The following is a 16,760-nucleotide window of genomic DNA, read 5'->3' as shown; positions in this document are numbered from 1 at the left end:
GTTGCTGGAAGCACAGACCGTCTGGAGAAGGGGAAGCAAAATCAGCCTGTGTGTTCCCCCTCGGCTTTCTGAGAACTTTCAAATAAATACTGAAAGAAACCACTGGAGAGGGGACAGAGGAGAGCAGGTGAGCAACCTCATCTAGGTGAAGATGTCCCTGCTTATTGCGGGGGGCGGTGGACTAGATCACCTTTAAAGGTTTCTTCCAACCTAAGGTATTCGACGATTCAAAGAATTTCTTAGATATTAGGAAGAAATTCTTCGCTGTGAGGGTGGTGAGGCGCTGGAAGGGGTTGCCCAGAGCAGCTGTGGCTGCCCCATCCCTGGAGGGATTCAAGGCCAGGTTGGACGGGGCTGGTGGGAGGTGTCCCACCAGAAGTTGTTGGAACTGGATGATCTTTAAGGTCCCTTCCAAGCCGAACCCGTTCCGTGTGTCAGTGACGGCCAGGATCAGCCCATAACGGTGCTGTAAAGGGCTTCCAGGAGGGCAAACCCCCCCTCCGGCTCCTCCGGGGCGCTGTGCGCTCCGGGATCGCCCCAGGCTGGGGAAGAGCTGGCGGGATGCGGGGCTGGAAGCGCTTGCCAAGGGGAGAGGCTGCCCCGCACCCCGGAGGACCCGGTTTTGGGTCTCCCGGTCCCTCCGTCCCCGCCTCCCGGCTGCGGGGAGCGCTGCCCCGGGCCGCCTCCCCGCAACGGCGGGGCCGGGCCCCGCAAGCGCCGCCCCGGGAGGGCAGGGCCCGGGCGGAGCGGCCGGGAGGGACCCGCCGCCGCTAGCGGGAGGTACGTGGGGCCGGGCCGGGGGCGGCGGGACCCCCAGCGCCGGGGCGGGACGGGGGTCGGTCCGCGGTGCCCGGGGCAGGGGACGGGACCGGGGACGGGACGGGACGGGACCCGGTTCGGCGGAGCCCTGCCGTGCCCCCCCGGCACTGGCTGGGGCTGGGACCTGCCCGGCGTGGGGGGGACCCCGGGGGGGTCCCAGGGAGGAGCTCGGGGACCCCCCAAGCGGAGCTCGGGAAGGGGAAAACACCCGTGGGGAAGTTTTGGGGGAAACACCCCCAAAGCAGGGTGTGGGGAACGGTTGGAGGGTCGGGGTTTGGGGGGTCCTGGGAGGGTCCGTCCCTGCCCCATCACCTGTTGGTGACACCGTGGGCTTGGGGCACCTCGTCTGCGGGTGTCGGGGTGGCTTTCCTAAGGAGCAGCCCACTTTTTTGGGGGGGGGGGGGTGTCAGTTTTGAGAAGGGTCAGCTCAGTGTCGAGAGAAGGAGGTGGTGGGTGGGCGTGAGACGAGCCCCCCCCTAAAAAACCCACCAGTGTCTTTGCGGCCGGTTCCCACGGTGGCAGCGTGGCAGGGCCGTCGCGTGTCGCCAGCCCGTCGCTCAAAGACGTCAGTCCCCGGGAAGGGGCGAGGGGACGGTGCGTGCGTTGAGTCTGTTTGGAAAGCAAACAAAGGCAAAAGAGACGGAAAGCTGCGCAGGGCAGGTCCGTGCCAGGCGGTTTATGAACTCAGTACCACTCGGCAGGGTTTCGGTTCTTCCTGTCGTGGTAATTCTGCAAAGGAAAGAGTGGTTTGGAGCTTTAAAGGGCACCGACAAATCTGCGAAGGTCTCTCACGAGTGTTGCTGTAGAAAGAAATCCTACCGAGAAAGCGAGTCGGCCGCTGCAGCAGGGTGTGTGGCTAGTTGCCCAAGGTGTGTGCCGGGTCGGCACACCCTCCTGCGCCAGGGTTTTTGGGACACGGCCCGTGACAGGCAATAATTATTTTAGGAAGTTCCTATCTCTTGCCTGCTGCGATGATTAATTCCTGTATTGTCTCGACGGGCATGGGAAAAACCACCATATCCTTGGTTTGGAAGGAAACCCCCCGTCAGGTGGGTGTTTCTGGGGGGCTGTGAGCTTCGGTAGCCGAGGGCCAGCGGCTGGGAGGGGAGGAAGCCTGCTGGCCCCGCTCCACCTGCACTGAGCGTGGCCTCGGTCACAGCAGTGTGAGCACTGGGACTCGTTACCGCTGGGAGTTGGCTTTAATGATTTTATTGCCGGCAGCTTTGTCTGAATGGTTTTCCCCCTCTGAGCTGGCTCTGGGTGCGTGTATCGGCACAATCCCGGTGTTTGTCTTCCCCATATTGACTTAAAATCAGGAACGGTGTTTCTGTGAGTGCATCCCGTGTGAGATGGGCTGCCCTTGGCTTTGCCTGATGGAGCCTGGGTGGGGTGAAGCTGCACCAGAAGCTTTCAGCTAATGGGCTTCAGCTGCTGGTGGGCTTTCAAGCTCCTTGAAGCTCCTCCGGCGCAGACCTCGGCCACTGCCGGGTGGGATGCAGCAGCAGCGCATCCCTCTAGGACGTAGCCAAGCATCCTGCAGCCGTCGGAGGCCCTGGACGTCTTGGTGTGACAGCCAGAAAGGGAAAACCTCCCAGGTGGCAATGAGGAACGCGTGGGTGTGGGGCTGGACCGTAATGACTCGGAAGTATGTGAGCAGCCTTTGATTTTATCTGTGGGTAATTACACGGGTGGAAAAATCCTGGGGAAGGGAAGCACCTGGGGAAGGAGAGATGTTTGGCCTGTCGGTGCCCTGAGGAGAGGTGAGTGTCGGTGATGCTCGACGTAGCTCGGCGCCGCAGTGCCGGACGGTGCTGCCCGCAGCCACGCTCCCACGGAGATCCCGGCAGGGCTGTCTGCCCGCGTTCCCAGCCCGAGTCCTGGAGCAGGGATCCCTCCAGCAGCCCAGGTACCTGTCTGTCTCCCAAACGCATTCCTGCTCTATTTCTTAGGTTCTTGCTCCTGGTTCTTGTTCCCGGTGTATTTCTTAGGCAGAAACTGCTGTCGAGGCTCTGCCAAAGTGGCTGAAAATCCTGTGTGAGCTGTGCAGGTAGCGTGCAGCGGCATAATTCCCCGGCCAACCTCCATCCCTATCGAAATACCTGTGCCCAGCTGGCAAAACACTGCTGCTTTGTGCCTGGCTGCCCAGCCGGCCCCATCCCTCCCCCTGCATCGCCCGCCGCTCCCTTTCTGCCCCTTCGGCTCCTCTCCGCCGGTTTCATTGTGGGTCTTGCTCCTGGGAAAAGGCCGTTTGGAGAGCGCGGGGAGCAGCGAGGTGAAGGACGGTGCTGAGATTTCAGGCTGAGGATGAGGAAGGCGGCACTGGCGAGGCTGATGGCAGTGGGTAGTGGCTTTTCAGGGAGGGGAGATAAGGCTTTGGGGGGGCTTTTGGTGGGACAGGAGCTGCATAAAGCACTCCAGGAGGGCTGGAAAGTGCTTCGAGGCAGCAGGAATGCTGGATTTGGAAGAGATGAGAGGGGCAGATAGCGCCTACGAGTGCGGGAAGGCTGTGGAGGGGAGCGCGGTGGCTGGCACGGGGACAGGGGAAGGTCGCGGGCCAAAAGCCATGGGAAGGCTGCTGGGAGGAATGGCTTTATCTCAAGCAGGAAACAGCAGATTAGGGGAAAAAAAAAGCAACAACCAAAACCACACAACAAATCAAGCACAAAGGGGCAAAGTGGAGTCAAAAGGAAAGCAGGAAAGAGACGAAGGCAAAGTGCTGGGATTTTCCCAGGCCTGGCACACAGGGAAGGCTGGCAATTCATCTCCCTTTTCCAGCCCGAAGAGAGGCAAACGCCCCCAAAAGCCCATCTTTGCTTTAGCAGAGCCTGCTGGGGAGGCGTTTGGCTGGCACCAGCTCCATGGGTTGGTTCCATGGGCATGGGAAAAGCTGCGGGCTGATGCTCAGGCGGCGGGGCTGGGATGCGGCGAGGGCTCGCCGACCTCCAGCGCTGCTGTGAGCTCCTGCCGGCGTGCTCTCTGTGGCTGCAGCAGCCTTATCCCCAGGAATAAATGTCCGTAAATATAAATCGAAAAGGCCTCTTTGTCCCAGTCCATTCCTGGTTTGCAGCGAGCGCTGCTCTGATGGTCGTAATGACATTATGGGGGCGAGAAAGAGCCTGGAAGGCAGTTTTCCGTACCTCCATGGCCAAGTTCATGCTGATGGCTGTTGGCTGCATGGGGACGATTAAGGCTTGGGGGAGATGGCTGCTGTGGCTTGTGTGACCTGTGCCAGCTGTAAACCGGTGGCAATGTGATCTGGATGCCATCCAGAGGGACCTTGACAGGCTGGAGAGGTGGGCCCGTGCCAACCTCATGAAGTTCAACAGGACCGAGTGCAAGGTCCTCCATCTGGGTCGGGGCAATCCCAAGCACTGATATAGGCTGGGCAGTGACTGGCTTGAGAGCAGCCCTGAAGAAAAGGACTTGGGTGTGCTGGTGGACGAGAGGCTCCACATGAGCCGTCAGTGTCATGCCGTCCACTAGCAGCCGTCCACTAGCAGCCCGGAAAGCCAATCATATCCTGGGCTGCATCAGGAGAAGCGTGGCCAGCAGGTCGAGGGAGGTGATTCTCCCCCTCTACTCCACTCTCGTGAGACCCCACCTGGAGTACTGCGTCCAATTCTGGAGCTCCTACTACAAGAGAGATATGGAGGTGCTGGAAGGTGTCCAGAGAAGGGCCACGAGGATGATCAGAGGGCTGGAGCCACCTCTCCTATGAGGACAGACTGGGAGAGTTGGGGTTGTTCAGTCTGGAGAAAAGAAGGCTGCAAGGAGACCTTATAGTGGCCTACCAGTATCTTAAGGGGGCCTACAAGAAAGCTGGGGAGGGACTTTTTAGGATGTTGGGTAGTGGTAGGACTAGAGGGAATGGGTTAAAACTAGAGATGGGACGATTCAGATTGGACGTTAGGAAGAAGTTCTTCACCATGAGGGTGGTGGGACACTGGAACAGGTTGCCCAGAGAGGTGGTGGAAGCCCCATACCTGGAAGTTTTTAAGGCCAGGCTGGACGGGGCTCTGAGCAACCTGATCTAGTGGGAGGTGTCCCTGCCCATGGCAGGGGGTTGGAACTAGGTGATCTTTAAGGTCCCTTCCAACCCGAACCATTCTGTGATTCTATGGCCGGTATCCAGAGTTATGAAGGATGCGGTGGTGGATGGAGAGGGGCCGGGCGCTGGGTTGTGCCAACAGGGGGTTTTGTGAGCCCCATCGCTGGTTTTCCACAGCCATCAGCGTGGCTGCGGTGGCTGGACGGGCGGATTGCGGCATTCTCAGGCCTGGGAGCGGGGCGGGTGGCCTCCTCTTTTCCCATGACACCCTCGTTTTGCAGGGAACCGGAGCCCTGGGCCCCCCTCTGGGGTGGGCTGGAGCGGGATAGCGGGGATCCCCTTGGGCAGAGCTTCCAGAAAACGCCGCTGCTCGCCTGGTGCCGTCTGCGAGAGCGCAATTGAGGGGGAGGTGGTAAAAAAAATAGAATTTAAGGAGAAAAAAAAAAAAAGATGGTGAAAGAACTTAAAATGTCTGTAGGGAATGCCAAGAGCGATGAATGTGGGCACATTCCTGTGCGCTCTTGGCAGGAAGCGTAAGCAGGGAAATGCGGAAAAGCCCCAACAGTCTGCACGGGGCCGTCCCGCCGGGTCTCTCCGTTCCCTGGGAAGATGCTCTAAAACGGGCTGGGTGTTTGTCCAAATGAACACAAATTGGCTAAATCAGCAGCAATGCCGCTTTTCCCAGCTCAGCGGGATATCTCTGGGTACTTCTCTCACCGCTTTCCCCGCTGGGGCAGGAGAATTCCCCGCGTCCCCTGGGCTGTATCTGGCCAGACACGTCCCCGCTGCCGGGGCAGGTATAACCCGGGCAGGGAAAAAAAAAAAAAAAAGAGGGAAAATATTGCCTGTTGGTTTTCTGACTCTGCATGGAGTTTTGTGCTGCTGGTGGGTCGAGTCCCTGCGTAACGAGGGCTCCGTGCAGCTGCAGGAACGAGCTGGTGAGGATGTGCCGCAGTCACCAATTAGCAGGGAAGGCAGTTAATGAGAAGGCTGTCTGGTGTAGGCATGCAGATGAAGCCTTGCGTGCCGGCGCTGCTGCTGAGGAGTTAATGTGGGGCTGGCTGTCCCTTGGGGGCCGGGCAGGGGGATGAAGCCCAGCCTGGCTCAGTGTTACCCCCATTCCTCGTCATCTCACCCGACCAAACCCCGTGGGACATCCAACCCCACCTCCAGAAGGTGCAAATCAATCTAGAAGTGCCCCAGCACGTGCAGATCATCTCCTGCGTGTTGAGGGTTGCTGTTGAGAGGGGCTGGAGGACCTCAGGGCTGGAACTCGGGAAGAAGCACAGAATCAGAGAACGGCAGGGGTTGGAAGGGCCCTCTGGAGATCATCCCGTCCCACCCCCTGCCAGAGCAGGGTCACCCACAGCAGGTGGCACAGGAACGCGTCCAGGCGGGGTTGGAATGTCTCCAGAGACGGAGACTCCCCCACCTCTCTGGGCAGCCTGTGCCAGGGCTCTGCCACCCTCACAGCAAAGAAGTTCCTCCTCGTGTTGAGATGGAACTTCCCATGGTCAAGTTTGTGCCCGTTGCCCCTTGTCCTGTCCCCAGGCACCACTGAGAAGAGCCTGGCCCCATCCTCCTGACACCCACCCTTCAAGTATTTATCAGCGTTGATAAGGTCCCCCCTCAGTTGTCTTTTTTCCAGACTGAAGAGCCCCAAATCCCTCAGCCTTTCTTCACAAGAGAGGTGTTCCAGTCCCCTCAGCATCTTGGTAGCCCTTTGCTGTCCCCTCTCCAGCAGTTCCCTGCCCCTCTGGAACCGGGGAGCCCAGAACTGGACATGGCAAGAGGTGGGAAGAGGCGGGTGCCGAACCACCGCCAGCCCTGGGAGCAGCTTGGGAGGAGGGAGAGCTGGGGCTCCGCTCATCACATGTAATAAGTTAACAGGCAGTGGGCTCCAGGCTCTTCGGATGTTTGGAGTACGGATTTTTTTATTTTTTATTTTTCCCCAAAAAACATGCTAGGAAATTAATTGTGTGGTTTACAATTGGCGCTGGAAGTTGCAGAGCGGCTGTTGGAGGCAGGCTCCAAAGGGACATGTAGCTCCGTGGCTGCGTGCTCCGACTCCTCCTCGGAAGCCCTGGAGCAGAGTCGGGAGCGAGCTTGTCCCGTGACTGCGACGGGGTTTGAGCCGTTCCCTGAACTGCAGACTCATCCCTCGCTGTCCTGGGACAAAGGTGTTGCTGCCGGAGCACGAGCGGGAAGGTGATGTCATGGGAGGGGAAAAATCCAAAGGTTGCAGAGGGCAGAGGAGCGTGGGCGCCGCCGTGGGCAGCGATGGGTGTCCTGCTTCCTCCTGAGTCACCTCCACGGGGCTGGCCTTTCACCGGGAACGCCGGGATGTGGAGCACGGTCCGGGGCTGACGCCGTCGGGGGGTTCTGCTGGTGTCTCCGGCGGAGGGGAAGATGCTCTCTGCCGCCGCCCCACCTGGATTCTCCTGCCAAAAGCCCTTGAGGCGCATCTAGGCGTGTTGGCGTGCCGTGCTCGAGGAAGGGCTTATCCCGAGCCCTCCCGTGCCTGAATCACAGCTGGAAGTGTCCCAAGAGAAGTCAGGAAGCATCGCCTGGGAGCTGGTGAGAGGTGCGGGAAGCCCGGTGGAGCGCGGAGGAGGCACAGGTGCCCCCGTCGGCGCCGGTGGAGTTTAATGGTTCGGAGATCCTGGGGTAAATCATTGCCAGAGCAGGGCGTGCATGGGACGGGGACGAAGGTGGGTCTGGCTGCAGGGAAGGACCTCATGCCGCCGGTGGGGGGATCAAGGGGGCCTGGAGCGCTTGGCCACCACTTGCCCACCTGATGAAGGGGTGAGGTTGCCAATGGGAGCCGTAGGACGACGGCACTGGCACACTGCGGGGGCGAGAAGGGAAGCAGGCTCCTGTGACACGGTGTAAGGACAGTGAGTACTACGGGTTGGGTGGTTGGGGCTTTGCGCAGGAGGCGAGTACTTGGAAATGGTTTTGGTAAACAAATTGGGGGAAATCACAGAATCCTAGAATGGTTTGGGTTGGAAGGGACCTTAAAGCCCACCCAGTGCCACCCCCTGCCCTGGGCAGGGACACCTCCCACCAGCCCAGGTTGCTCCAAGCCCCGTCCAACCTGGCCTTGAACCCCTCCAGGGATGGGGCAGCCACAGCTGCTCTGGGCAACCTGGGCCAGGGGCTCACTGCCCTCACAGCAAAGAATTTCTTCCCCAGATCTCATCTCAATCTCCCCTCTTCCAGTTTAAAACTGTTCCCCCTCGTCCCATGGCTCCCCTCCCTGCTCCAGAGTCCCTCCCCAGCTTTCCTGGAGCCCCTTTAGGGACTGGAAGGGGCTGGAAGGTCTCCGCAGAGCCTTCCCTTCTCCAGGCTGAACCCCCCCAGCTCTCTCAGCCTGTCCCCACAGCAGAGGGGCTCCAGCCCTCCCAGGATCTCCGGGGCCTCCTCTGGCCCCACCCCAACAGCTCCGTGTTTTCCTTCCTGTGCTGAGGACTCAGAGCTGGACACAGTGCTCCAGGTGGAGTCGAGGAAAAATCCCTTAAGGATTATTAAAGTGGTGGAACCGCAGAGCAAGGTCTTTCTGCGTTGCTGGACCGGGGAGGACAGTGCCATACGTGTGTGCTCCACCTGCTCTGCTCGGCACCGCCACAGCAGATGCCACCTCAGCGATGCGGAACCGGCCACAGCGAGATTTTGGGGGCAAGTCGGTGATTGTTTCTGGGTTTCCCTGAACCCTCCAGTTGCAGTCCCCTTTCTCCGTGCCAACCCATGTCCATCTCGGCTGTGCCACCCCTCCCGCTCCAGGCAGCGCCAGGGATGCTGGACCCCAGACAGAGATAGCAGCAGCTCCTTTCCTTGCCCACTGACGTCAGGGAGCAGGGTTATTGCTACAGCAGAGATAGGAGCGAGCTCTGGAAAGCCAAAAGAAGGGCTAATTCAATGGAGAGACAGACTTGTATGTCAAGTCTCCTGCTTTAATCTGATTTGCCCAGGCTGCAGGGCACTGAGATGATGTAGAAGCTTTAAATCCTCTCCAGCTTCCAGGGGTGAGGTGCCCCAAGGGAAGTGGGAGAGATGGGGAATGGGCATGGAGGTTCAGACACCACGGGTAAATGTTACCAGCCCTGTGGTTTTTTTTTTTTTCTGTGCCCAAAATTTCCCTGCCCCAAACCCATCAGAGCAGTTTGCAAGCGAAATCTCGGCTGGCCGGTGTCTGTTTGTCAACTGCCTTGACAAAGAGCACGGGGATGGGAGTTCATTTGGATAAACAGGTGAGGAAAAAACCCAGCAGCCGCCCACAGGACCCAAAATGAGAAGCGGGGGTGCTGAAGCAGAGGAGGCCCCGGAGATGCTGGGAGGGCTGGAGCCCCTCTGCTGTGGGGACAGGCTGAGAGAGCTGGGGGGGTTCAGCCTGGAGAAGAGAAGGCTCCGCGGAGACCTTCCAGCCCCTTCCAGTCCCTAAAGGGGCTCCAGGAAAGCTGGGGAGGGACTCTGGAGCAGGGAGGGGAGCCATGGGACGAGGGGGAATGCCTTTAAACTGAAAGAGGGGAGATTGAGATGAGATCTGGGGAAGAAATTCTTTGCTGTGAGGGTGGTGAGCCCCTGGCCCAGGTTGCCCAGAGCAGCTGTGGCTGCCCCATCCCTGGAGGGGTTCAAGGCCAGGTTGGACGGGGCTTGGAGCAACCTGGGCTGGTGGGAGGTGTCCCTGCCCAGGGCAGGGGGGTGGAATAGGGTGATCTTTAAGATCCCTTCCAACCCGAACCATTTTCTGACTCTGTGATAAATCAGAGCCTCGGTGGCCCTCACCACGGGCTCGGTCATCGCTGGTGTGACTGGGAGCGGGGAGTGATGCAGCGGAGGGTGTTCGAAGGAAGAGGGCGTGTGGCGCCATTTGCCGGGTGCGTGGTTTGATGAGCCTGCAAAGGGCAGCGAGGGTGCTGTGGGCTGGCGCCGCCGGCGCTCTGCGGAGCAGAGGGGGCCCTTTGGGAAGCCTGGGATGCAGACAGAGCTCTACGTCGGTGTCACCCCTCCCGCGGGCAGGGACAGGCGAGGGCAGGCAGGCAGCGAAGACCGTGTGGGAGGGCAGAGGCTGCTGCCGGCACCAGAAGGGCTCAGGTAGGACGTGCGGGCTGTGATGGCTCTCAGCACGTCAGCGAGGACATTCGGGGATGTCACGTTTGCCGCATCCTCAGCAGCTGCTTGCTCAGACCGAATTCAAGCTGGGAGCAGGTTGCGGGGGGGGGTGTGGGGTGTCCAGGGATGCTTTTCCCAAGGGGTGGATGGCAGCAGCCCGGCTGTGGCGGTGGGGCTGGGCTCGGCGCTGAGCCATGCCGTGGGGAACGGCGGGCTTGCCCCTGCCTGCCAGCAGCTTCCGCGGGGCAGGGCTCGGCACCTCCCGTTTGCCCAGTAACCCCGGGCAGACCTCGGGAGCGCAGGCTTTGCCCGGCGAACGCCAACAGCCCCCGCGCTAGGCCAGGGCTGTAGCATCCCGCGGTGAGACCCCCGAAGCGATGCCGGGGCACCGGCTGCCATGGGGAAGTTGCTCAGCAGATTTTTTTCCTCTCCTCCTTGCCGGGCTTGCGTGCCTGTCTTTTCCTGCAGGCAGCTGGAACTGGTGTGTTTTCTGGGAATGCTGGTTTATTCTGGCCCTTGACCCTGCGGACTGGGCTTGCGCCCGAGATAAACAAGCAAACGTGAAGCCGGAGACCATCGAACTGCAGGGTGAGGGTGTATTCGAAGACAGAGCACAGTGGCGGCGTGTCCGGGGGCCGACTTCCAGCACAAACAAGCATCGGGAAGCCAGGGAGGAAAGGAGAAAACCCCGGCACGTTTGCGCAGCCGCACGCTCGTTTTGGCACACGCATAGGACTGGGAGGTTGCGAAGGAGCTGCCGGGGGGGAGATGGGGGAGATCGGCTGCGAGGATCCGAGTGTTTTGGATCCCTGGAGGGGTTCAAGGCCAGGTTGGACGGGGCTTGGGGCAACGTGGGCTGGTGGGAGGTGTCCCTGCCCAGGGCAGGGGGTTGGCACTAGATGGTCTTTAAGGTCCCTTCAACCCGAACCACTCTGTGATGCTTCACCAGCCGAGGTCAGGGCGGTGCGCGGCCAGGAGACGCGCTTCCGCAGGAGGATTTTTTTGGAAAGCGAGCACATCTGGTCCTGGCGACTCGGAAAATAGAGGTGTTCAGTCGAGGCAGTGGAGGGGGAGATCCCAGCCGTGGTCTGGCTGGTGGGGACCGGCGATGCTGGCTCGGCCCCGAGCCGGCGGCGGTTACTGGGATGCAGCCGGGGGACTCGCCACCAGCGTGTGTGACTCCGGGATGGGCAAGTGGTGGCCAGAAGCAAGATGGGGGCTGTGACGAGGGCTCGCTGCGGCACCCCCCCTTGCTGATGGCAATCGGGGGAAGCCGCAGGGGTGGTTTGGCTGGGAAAAGGAGAGTTTTGCTTTCTCATCTCCAGGCAGGGAGGTGTTACAGGGCAGGCAGCCAGCGCCGCCAGCGGCCCTGCTCCATCTGGAACAGGGGGAAAAGAGGAGTTGTACGGGCCAGAGGGCTGTTTCTGAGCGGTTTCAGGTTAGTTTGCGTTGGCAGCGGCGCTTTGGCTAAGGCAGTGCAGCTCCTTAAAGCAGGGAATGTTTCTATAAGCACTGGACTTTGTCTTAGTGGCGTGGGGTTTTTTTTTTTTGGTGCTGCGAAGAGGTCGGTTGTCACGCTCCTAAGGATGGGTCAGCCGAGTCCTTAGCAAATGTTAATAATGCCGCTTTTTTTCCTAAAGTTAGGCGGATATTACAGCCGAGAAAGCAGATGAGAAGGGCCAGCGAGGCTCCTGCTGCCGCCCGCCGCGTGCTGTCCCGACGTGCTCTCCGCAGGAGCGCTGCAATTAGATTTGCAGCATTGGTGGCCTAAAACGATGTTATTGTGGCCACTGAAATGGGAGCCGGGTAGCCTTTGCATCCCGCCGTGCTCTAACCATCGCTTTCCCTCTCTTCCCAGAGCTCGCCGCCTGCCCGGGGAGGGGGGGACCGCACGCATGCGAGCAGGACCGCAGCCCCCCCGAGCCCAGCCCTGCGCTAAGGTTGGGGTAGCCCGGCTGGCCGGCCAGCAGCAGGAGCGATGGCCCAGTCCCGGGCCAATGGCTCACACTACGCCCTGACGGCCATAGGGCTGGGGATGCTGGTCCTTGGCATCATCATGGCCGTCTGGAACCTCGTCCCCGGCTTCGGCCCCACCGCCAAACCCGCTGCCCACGGCGGCAACAGCAGCAAGCCCGACCGTGGCACCGGGGGCATTTTGAAGAGCAAGACCTTCTCGGTGGCGTACGTGTTGGTGGGAGCGGGCGTGCTGCTGCTCCTGCTCTCCATCTGCCTCAACATCCGCGACAAGAAGAGGCAGAGCGAAGACATCCCGCGCATCCAGCACCAGGCGTCGGTGGAGCCCTCGCACCAGGAGGACAGGTGAGCCTTTCTGGGGGAAAAATGCAGCGGGATCGAGTGCAGGAACGAAACTGCGAGTTGTTATCCTTCCTCCAGGAGGTCAGGAGCAAGGAGAGGAAGGCCGATAGCAGCGCGTGCTAAAATAAAGGCAAGCACGTCTCACCATTTAGGGTTCAAAGTCCCTTTAGAGCTCAGGAAGGAATGAGTCCAGCTGTATTTATGGTGCTGTCGGTGAAAGGAAGCCTTGTTTGTGTGTGAGCCGGGCTCTGGATGGAGCCCCGGCCAAGGCGGCGTTGCTGGGACCTGCCGCGGTGGGTGCAGAGGCAGCGTGGGGAGGGGGAACACTGGCGGCGGTGGTCGATGGCTAACGCAGCATAGGTGCCGCAAGCCTTGCGAGGGGCTGCGGGGGGAGAGGAGGAGGAGATGCCGGGCGTGCGGTCTCGCCGGAGGAAGGCAGCGGCTGGGAGTGGAGTTCAGAGCCGGTGAAAGTCTGCAGGGCTCTGCTGTTCGCCCGGGGAGCTCCAGCCAGCGGAGCAAAGGCACGGCCTGAACAAACACAGGGCGCAGGAGGAGTCCCGGCGGTGTGGGGAACCGGCAGGGTCCCGGCGCGGGATAAGCCCACGCAGGGGAGAGGCGGGGGGACGTGGGGACAGTAGGGTGGGAGGTGGCAGGAGGGGACACTGGCTGCTGCCTGGGAGGAGAGCTGCCACGGGAGACTGCTGAGGAGTTACCCTGGGAGTGCAGATCCACCTGGAGAACTGTTTTCCCTATTAGAATCTAAACGTAGCTTCCTAAAAGGTAACTTCAAAAGAAGCGTGGGCAGCAGGGTGAGGGGGGGGATTCTGCCCCTCTGCTCCGCTCTGGTGAGACCCCACCTGGAGTCCTGCGTCCAGCTCTGGAGTCCCCAACGTCAGAAGGACACGGAGCTGTTGGAGCGGGGCCAGAGGAGGCCCCGGAGATGCTGGGAGGGCTGGAGCCCCTCTGCTGTGGGGACAGGCTGAGAGAGCTGGGGGGGTTCAGCCTGGAGAAGGCTCCGGGGAGACCTTCCAGCCCCTTCCAGTCCCTGAAGGGGCTCCAGGAAAGCTGGGGAGGGACTCTGGAGCAGGGAGGGGAGCCATGGGATGAGGGGGAATGCCTTTAAACTGGAAGAGGGGAGATTGAGATTGGATCTCAGGAAGAAATTCTTTGCTGTGAGGGGGGTGAGCCCCTGGCCCAGGTTGCCCAGAGCAGCTGTGGCTGCCCCATCCCTGGAGGGGTTCAAGGCCAGGTTGGACGGGGCTTGGAGCAGCCTGGGCTGGTGGGAGGTGTCCCTGCCCAGGGCAGGGGGTGGCACTGGGTGGGCTTTCAGGTCCCTTCCAACCCAAACCATTCTATAATGCAAAAGAAATGCCCCGTATACACGTGCGGGTGCCTGTGGCGTAGGTGGGCATGTATTGCGCAGCTGAATCTCTAGACATTAAAGCGCCCGGTGGGTATATCCAACCCAAAAGACATCCGCATGGCAAAGACAGAGAGTGGCGATGGCCATTACGAACGTATTGGGACTGGTTTGTCAAGGGGGGAGAAGGCAGTGTTCTGCTGCGGGGAGGGATTACTGCTGGGCAACAGGTAAAGAGGTTTTGTGGGCAAAGGGAGCAACGATCAAAGGCTCAAGGTCGCAAGGAAGTAAAAATGTGTCTGAATACAGGTGAGGTTGTGATCTGGTCTCTTAAACTGAAAGGAAATAGCGTGTAATGTGGAAGGGTGAATATTTTGTTAACTGGTGGGTTTTTTTGGAGGGGTTGTTCTATTCTCTCCTCTCCATCCCCTACCCGCAGTGAAGCTGAAATGATGCGCTACTGATAGCCTTAATTTCCCCCCCACTCTAGTCAAGAAGAGGACGAAGATGTGTCTTCCCAGTACTACGTCCCCAGCTACGAGGAGGTGATGAACACGGGCTACTCTGAGCCCAGGGACTCGGACAGGAGCAACAGGATGAGCGTCTCCCTGCCCTCCTACGAGTCGCTGACGGGGCTGGAGGAGGGCACCCAGCCGCCGGGCGCTGCTGGCACCGAGCCCAGCACGGAGAGACAGCCCGGCCGGCACAGCTCGCGTCTGAGCAAGCGCCTGAAGCCGCTGAAGGTCCGGAGGATCAAGTCAGAGAAGCTGCACCTGAAGGACATCAGGCTGAACCTCTCGGAGGGGAACAGCACCGCCCCCATCACGATAGAGCCACTGACCCCGCCGCCCAAGTACGAGGAGATCCAGGAGAAAGCACCAGAGAGCCAGCAAAGAGGGAATCTGTGATGCTGCTGAGGTGGTTTTTTAGTTTGGTTTGGTTTGTTGTTTTTTTTAAGAAGGACGACGCTAAGAGGGGCTCAGTCTGTGGGTGCGGAAGCGTTCGGGGCTCCGTGGAGGACACGATGGGTGCGTGGCACTGCCGCATGGGGACAGGACACGCTTTCCCCGGGATGGGGGTTTGGCAAAAGACCGTGGGGAAGGAAACGTGAATGCCAGTGGGTCTGCTGCTCTGGAGTAACTGAAGGCTGGAAGTACCGAAAGTACGATTTGTGGTGGTTTACGTAAGGACCACCGGACGTGTCTTCTCTCCCCCTCGCGCCAGCAAGACGTTCTCAAGCCACCAAACCGATACAGGACAAGGATTTTCCAAGGGGAAAAAGGCAACGCTCCTTTTTCTTTTTTTTTGGTGCCTTTTCTGCCCCAGCAAGGGAAACGGCGTTGCTGGAGTAGCGCGGCAGCGTTACCGATCTCCCGGCTGGGGCTGGGGTGGTGGCCCAGGGCCAGTCCCGGCTCCTCGACTCCTGCCAAGGTCTGGGCTTGCTGGTAGGCAGGGGGCTGGGACGAGCCCCGTGATCCTCAGGGAGAGGACGGATTTCTTACCTCGGTTGCTTTCCCTGTTGTGTTTTATGCTCTGACGCGAAGGGACGGTCCGTTTGAGGCCAAGCGGATCGATCCGGGGGGTCGTGAGCGGGGCGGCACCCCTGGCAGGAGGCGTGCGGGGTGAGACGACTGCGGAGCATGCTGTGCCAGCAGACCTGGGGCTAAATAAATGTTTTGTACCTTGTGTTTGTGTGTGTGTGTGCGTGCGCTCGGGCGCGGTTGGCCCTTCCCAAGGTGCGGAAGCCAGAGCGGTGTGAAATCGGGCGGCTGTTTTGGGGCGGATGCTGCTCCACGGGCATCCCAGCCACATGCCTCCTCGCAGAGCCATCGGTGACAAAGTCGTCGGCTTAATCAGCCACGGGCACCCTCGAGTGGTCTGAATTTTGATGGTGTGGGTAGGGAGCAGAATCTCCCATCAATTGGTAGCAGATGTCGACGTGGCCAGTCCGCCTCTGGGATGCGGCGGTGTCGGTGGGATGCTGATACGGATGTCGTTATGGGCCGCTCAGCGCGAGATGGTGACTTGTCACTACGCTTGATAGAAGGTGCGAGAGGAGCGTGAGTGACCAAAACGAAGACAAAGAGGAGATGCTGGTCCAAATCCATATAACGGTTTCTCTCGTTAGCTATTATTTCTTATCGCGTCTCGTAATGTCTGTTGTATCACAGGAATTTCACGGTGCTGTGCCCCGAGGCGTGATCTCCGGTGGGCAAAGTAACATCATTAAAGAAGAAAAATAACAACTCCCTTATTGATGGGAAAGGAAAAAAAGGAGTAGAAGACTGAGGGATTTGGGGCGGGGGTTTCCACGTGGTTCCTCTTGTTGTTGAGGGGTCGGAAGGGTGATGCAGCTCCTCGGAAGTTGTCTCTTGGGAGCGCCTGCCCCTAAGGGCCTGCCCGCAGCGGAGGGAAGGCATGCAGTCCTCTCTTCCCGGTGAAGAAACACGACTGTAGCAGTTGTCTTAGAAAATCTGGGTAAATAATGGGTTAATAAAGTGAAGCATCTTGTCTGGGCCGTTGGGAGTCGAAGTTTCATGGAGCTTCTGTACCAGAAAGTCCCATTTAATGAACATGGGGAAAGCAGAATCTTTCCCAATGTTTCCTGTAGGGAAAGAGCTGAAAAAGTGACGTAAAGTGCAGTGAAATGGCCCGGGACTAATGCCACGATTACCTGAAAAGTGCCTGAATGGCTGATGAGCATCTCCGGCTAATTGCATACCTGTCCTGTGACGCTATGTGCGGAGCAGAGGGAGGCGTGGGATGCTGAGAAGCGTGAGAGCTCCCAAAGCTGCGACCGTGGCTTGTCCCCACGTGGAATTGTGGCGCCACTGTGATATATCGTAAGAGAGCGGTTTTTCCTCCGGGGGAGGATGATGGAGATGTTTTTCCCCAGGTGAGACACGCTGGTGGTGGGGGGGTGTTTCCAGCGGGGGCCAGCGACGAGGTATTCCCGCAGTACTGCTCTCGGGTTCCTGCAGGAGCGCTCCTTGGCAAAACCTGCTGCTTCTGCCTCAAAACAAAGCACGATAAAATCGTGCGGGACTTGCCAGCTCTTCTCCTGCCTGGGATTTGTTTGCGGTTGTGTTTGCAGGTGCTGGGGGT

At 59.7% G+C, this 16,760-nt stretch overlaps 1 protein-coding gene across 6 annotated transcripts in view; it reads left to right on the top strand.

The window, feature by feature from the left end:
- The window catches only part of TMEM51 (transmembrane protein 51), a 17,203-nt gene extending 1,862 nt beyond the window's left edge, over positions 1-15,341 (top strand). Inside the window, exons 1-3 of one of the 6 annotated variants that reach the window (XM_054222733.1) lie at positions 12-127; positions 11,838-12,298; positions 14,146-15,341. In XM_054222733.1, coding sequence (XP_054078708.1) covers positions 11,958-12,298; positions 14,146-14,563 — 759 coding nt within the window. In that variant the 5' untranslated portion in view covers positions 12-127; positions 11,838-11,957 and the 3' untranslated portion in view covers positions 14,564-15,341. Of the gene's footprint in view, positions 1-11; positions 128-699; positions 781-7,187; positions 7,452-7,602; positions 7,765-11,837; positions 12,299-14,145 lie in introns of those variants that run through there. The other 5 variants (XM_054222737.1, XM_054222739.1, XM_054222736.1 and 2 more) reach the window with 5 other exon arrangements.
- Positions 15,342-16,760: the final 1,419 nt, after the last annotated feature.

This window comes from Rissa tridactyla, chromosome 16 (assembly GCF_028500815.1).
Source record: "Rissa tridactyla isolate bRisTri1 chromosome 16, bRisTri1.patW.cur.20221130, whole genome shotgun sequence".
Lineage (NCBI taxonomy): Eukaryota > Metazoa > Chordata > Aves > Charadriiformes > Laridae > Rissa > Rissa tridactyla.
This window is presented reverse-complemented; position numbering and strand designations above follow the sequence as displayed.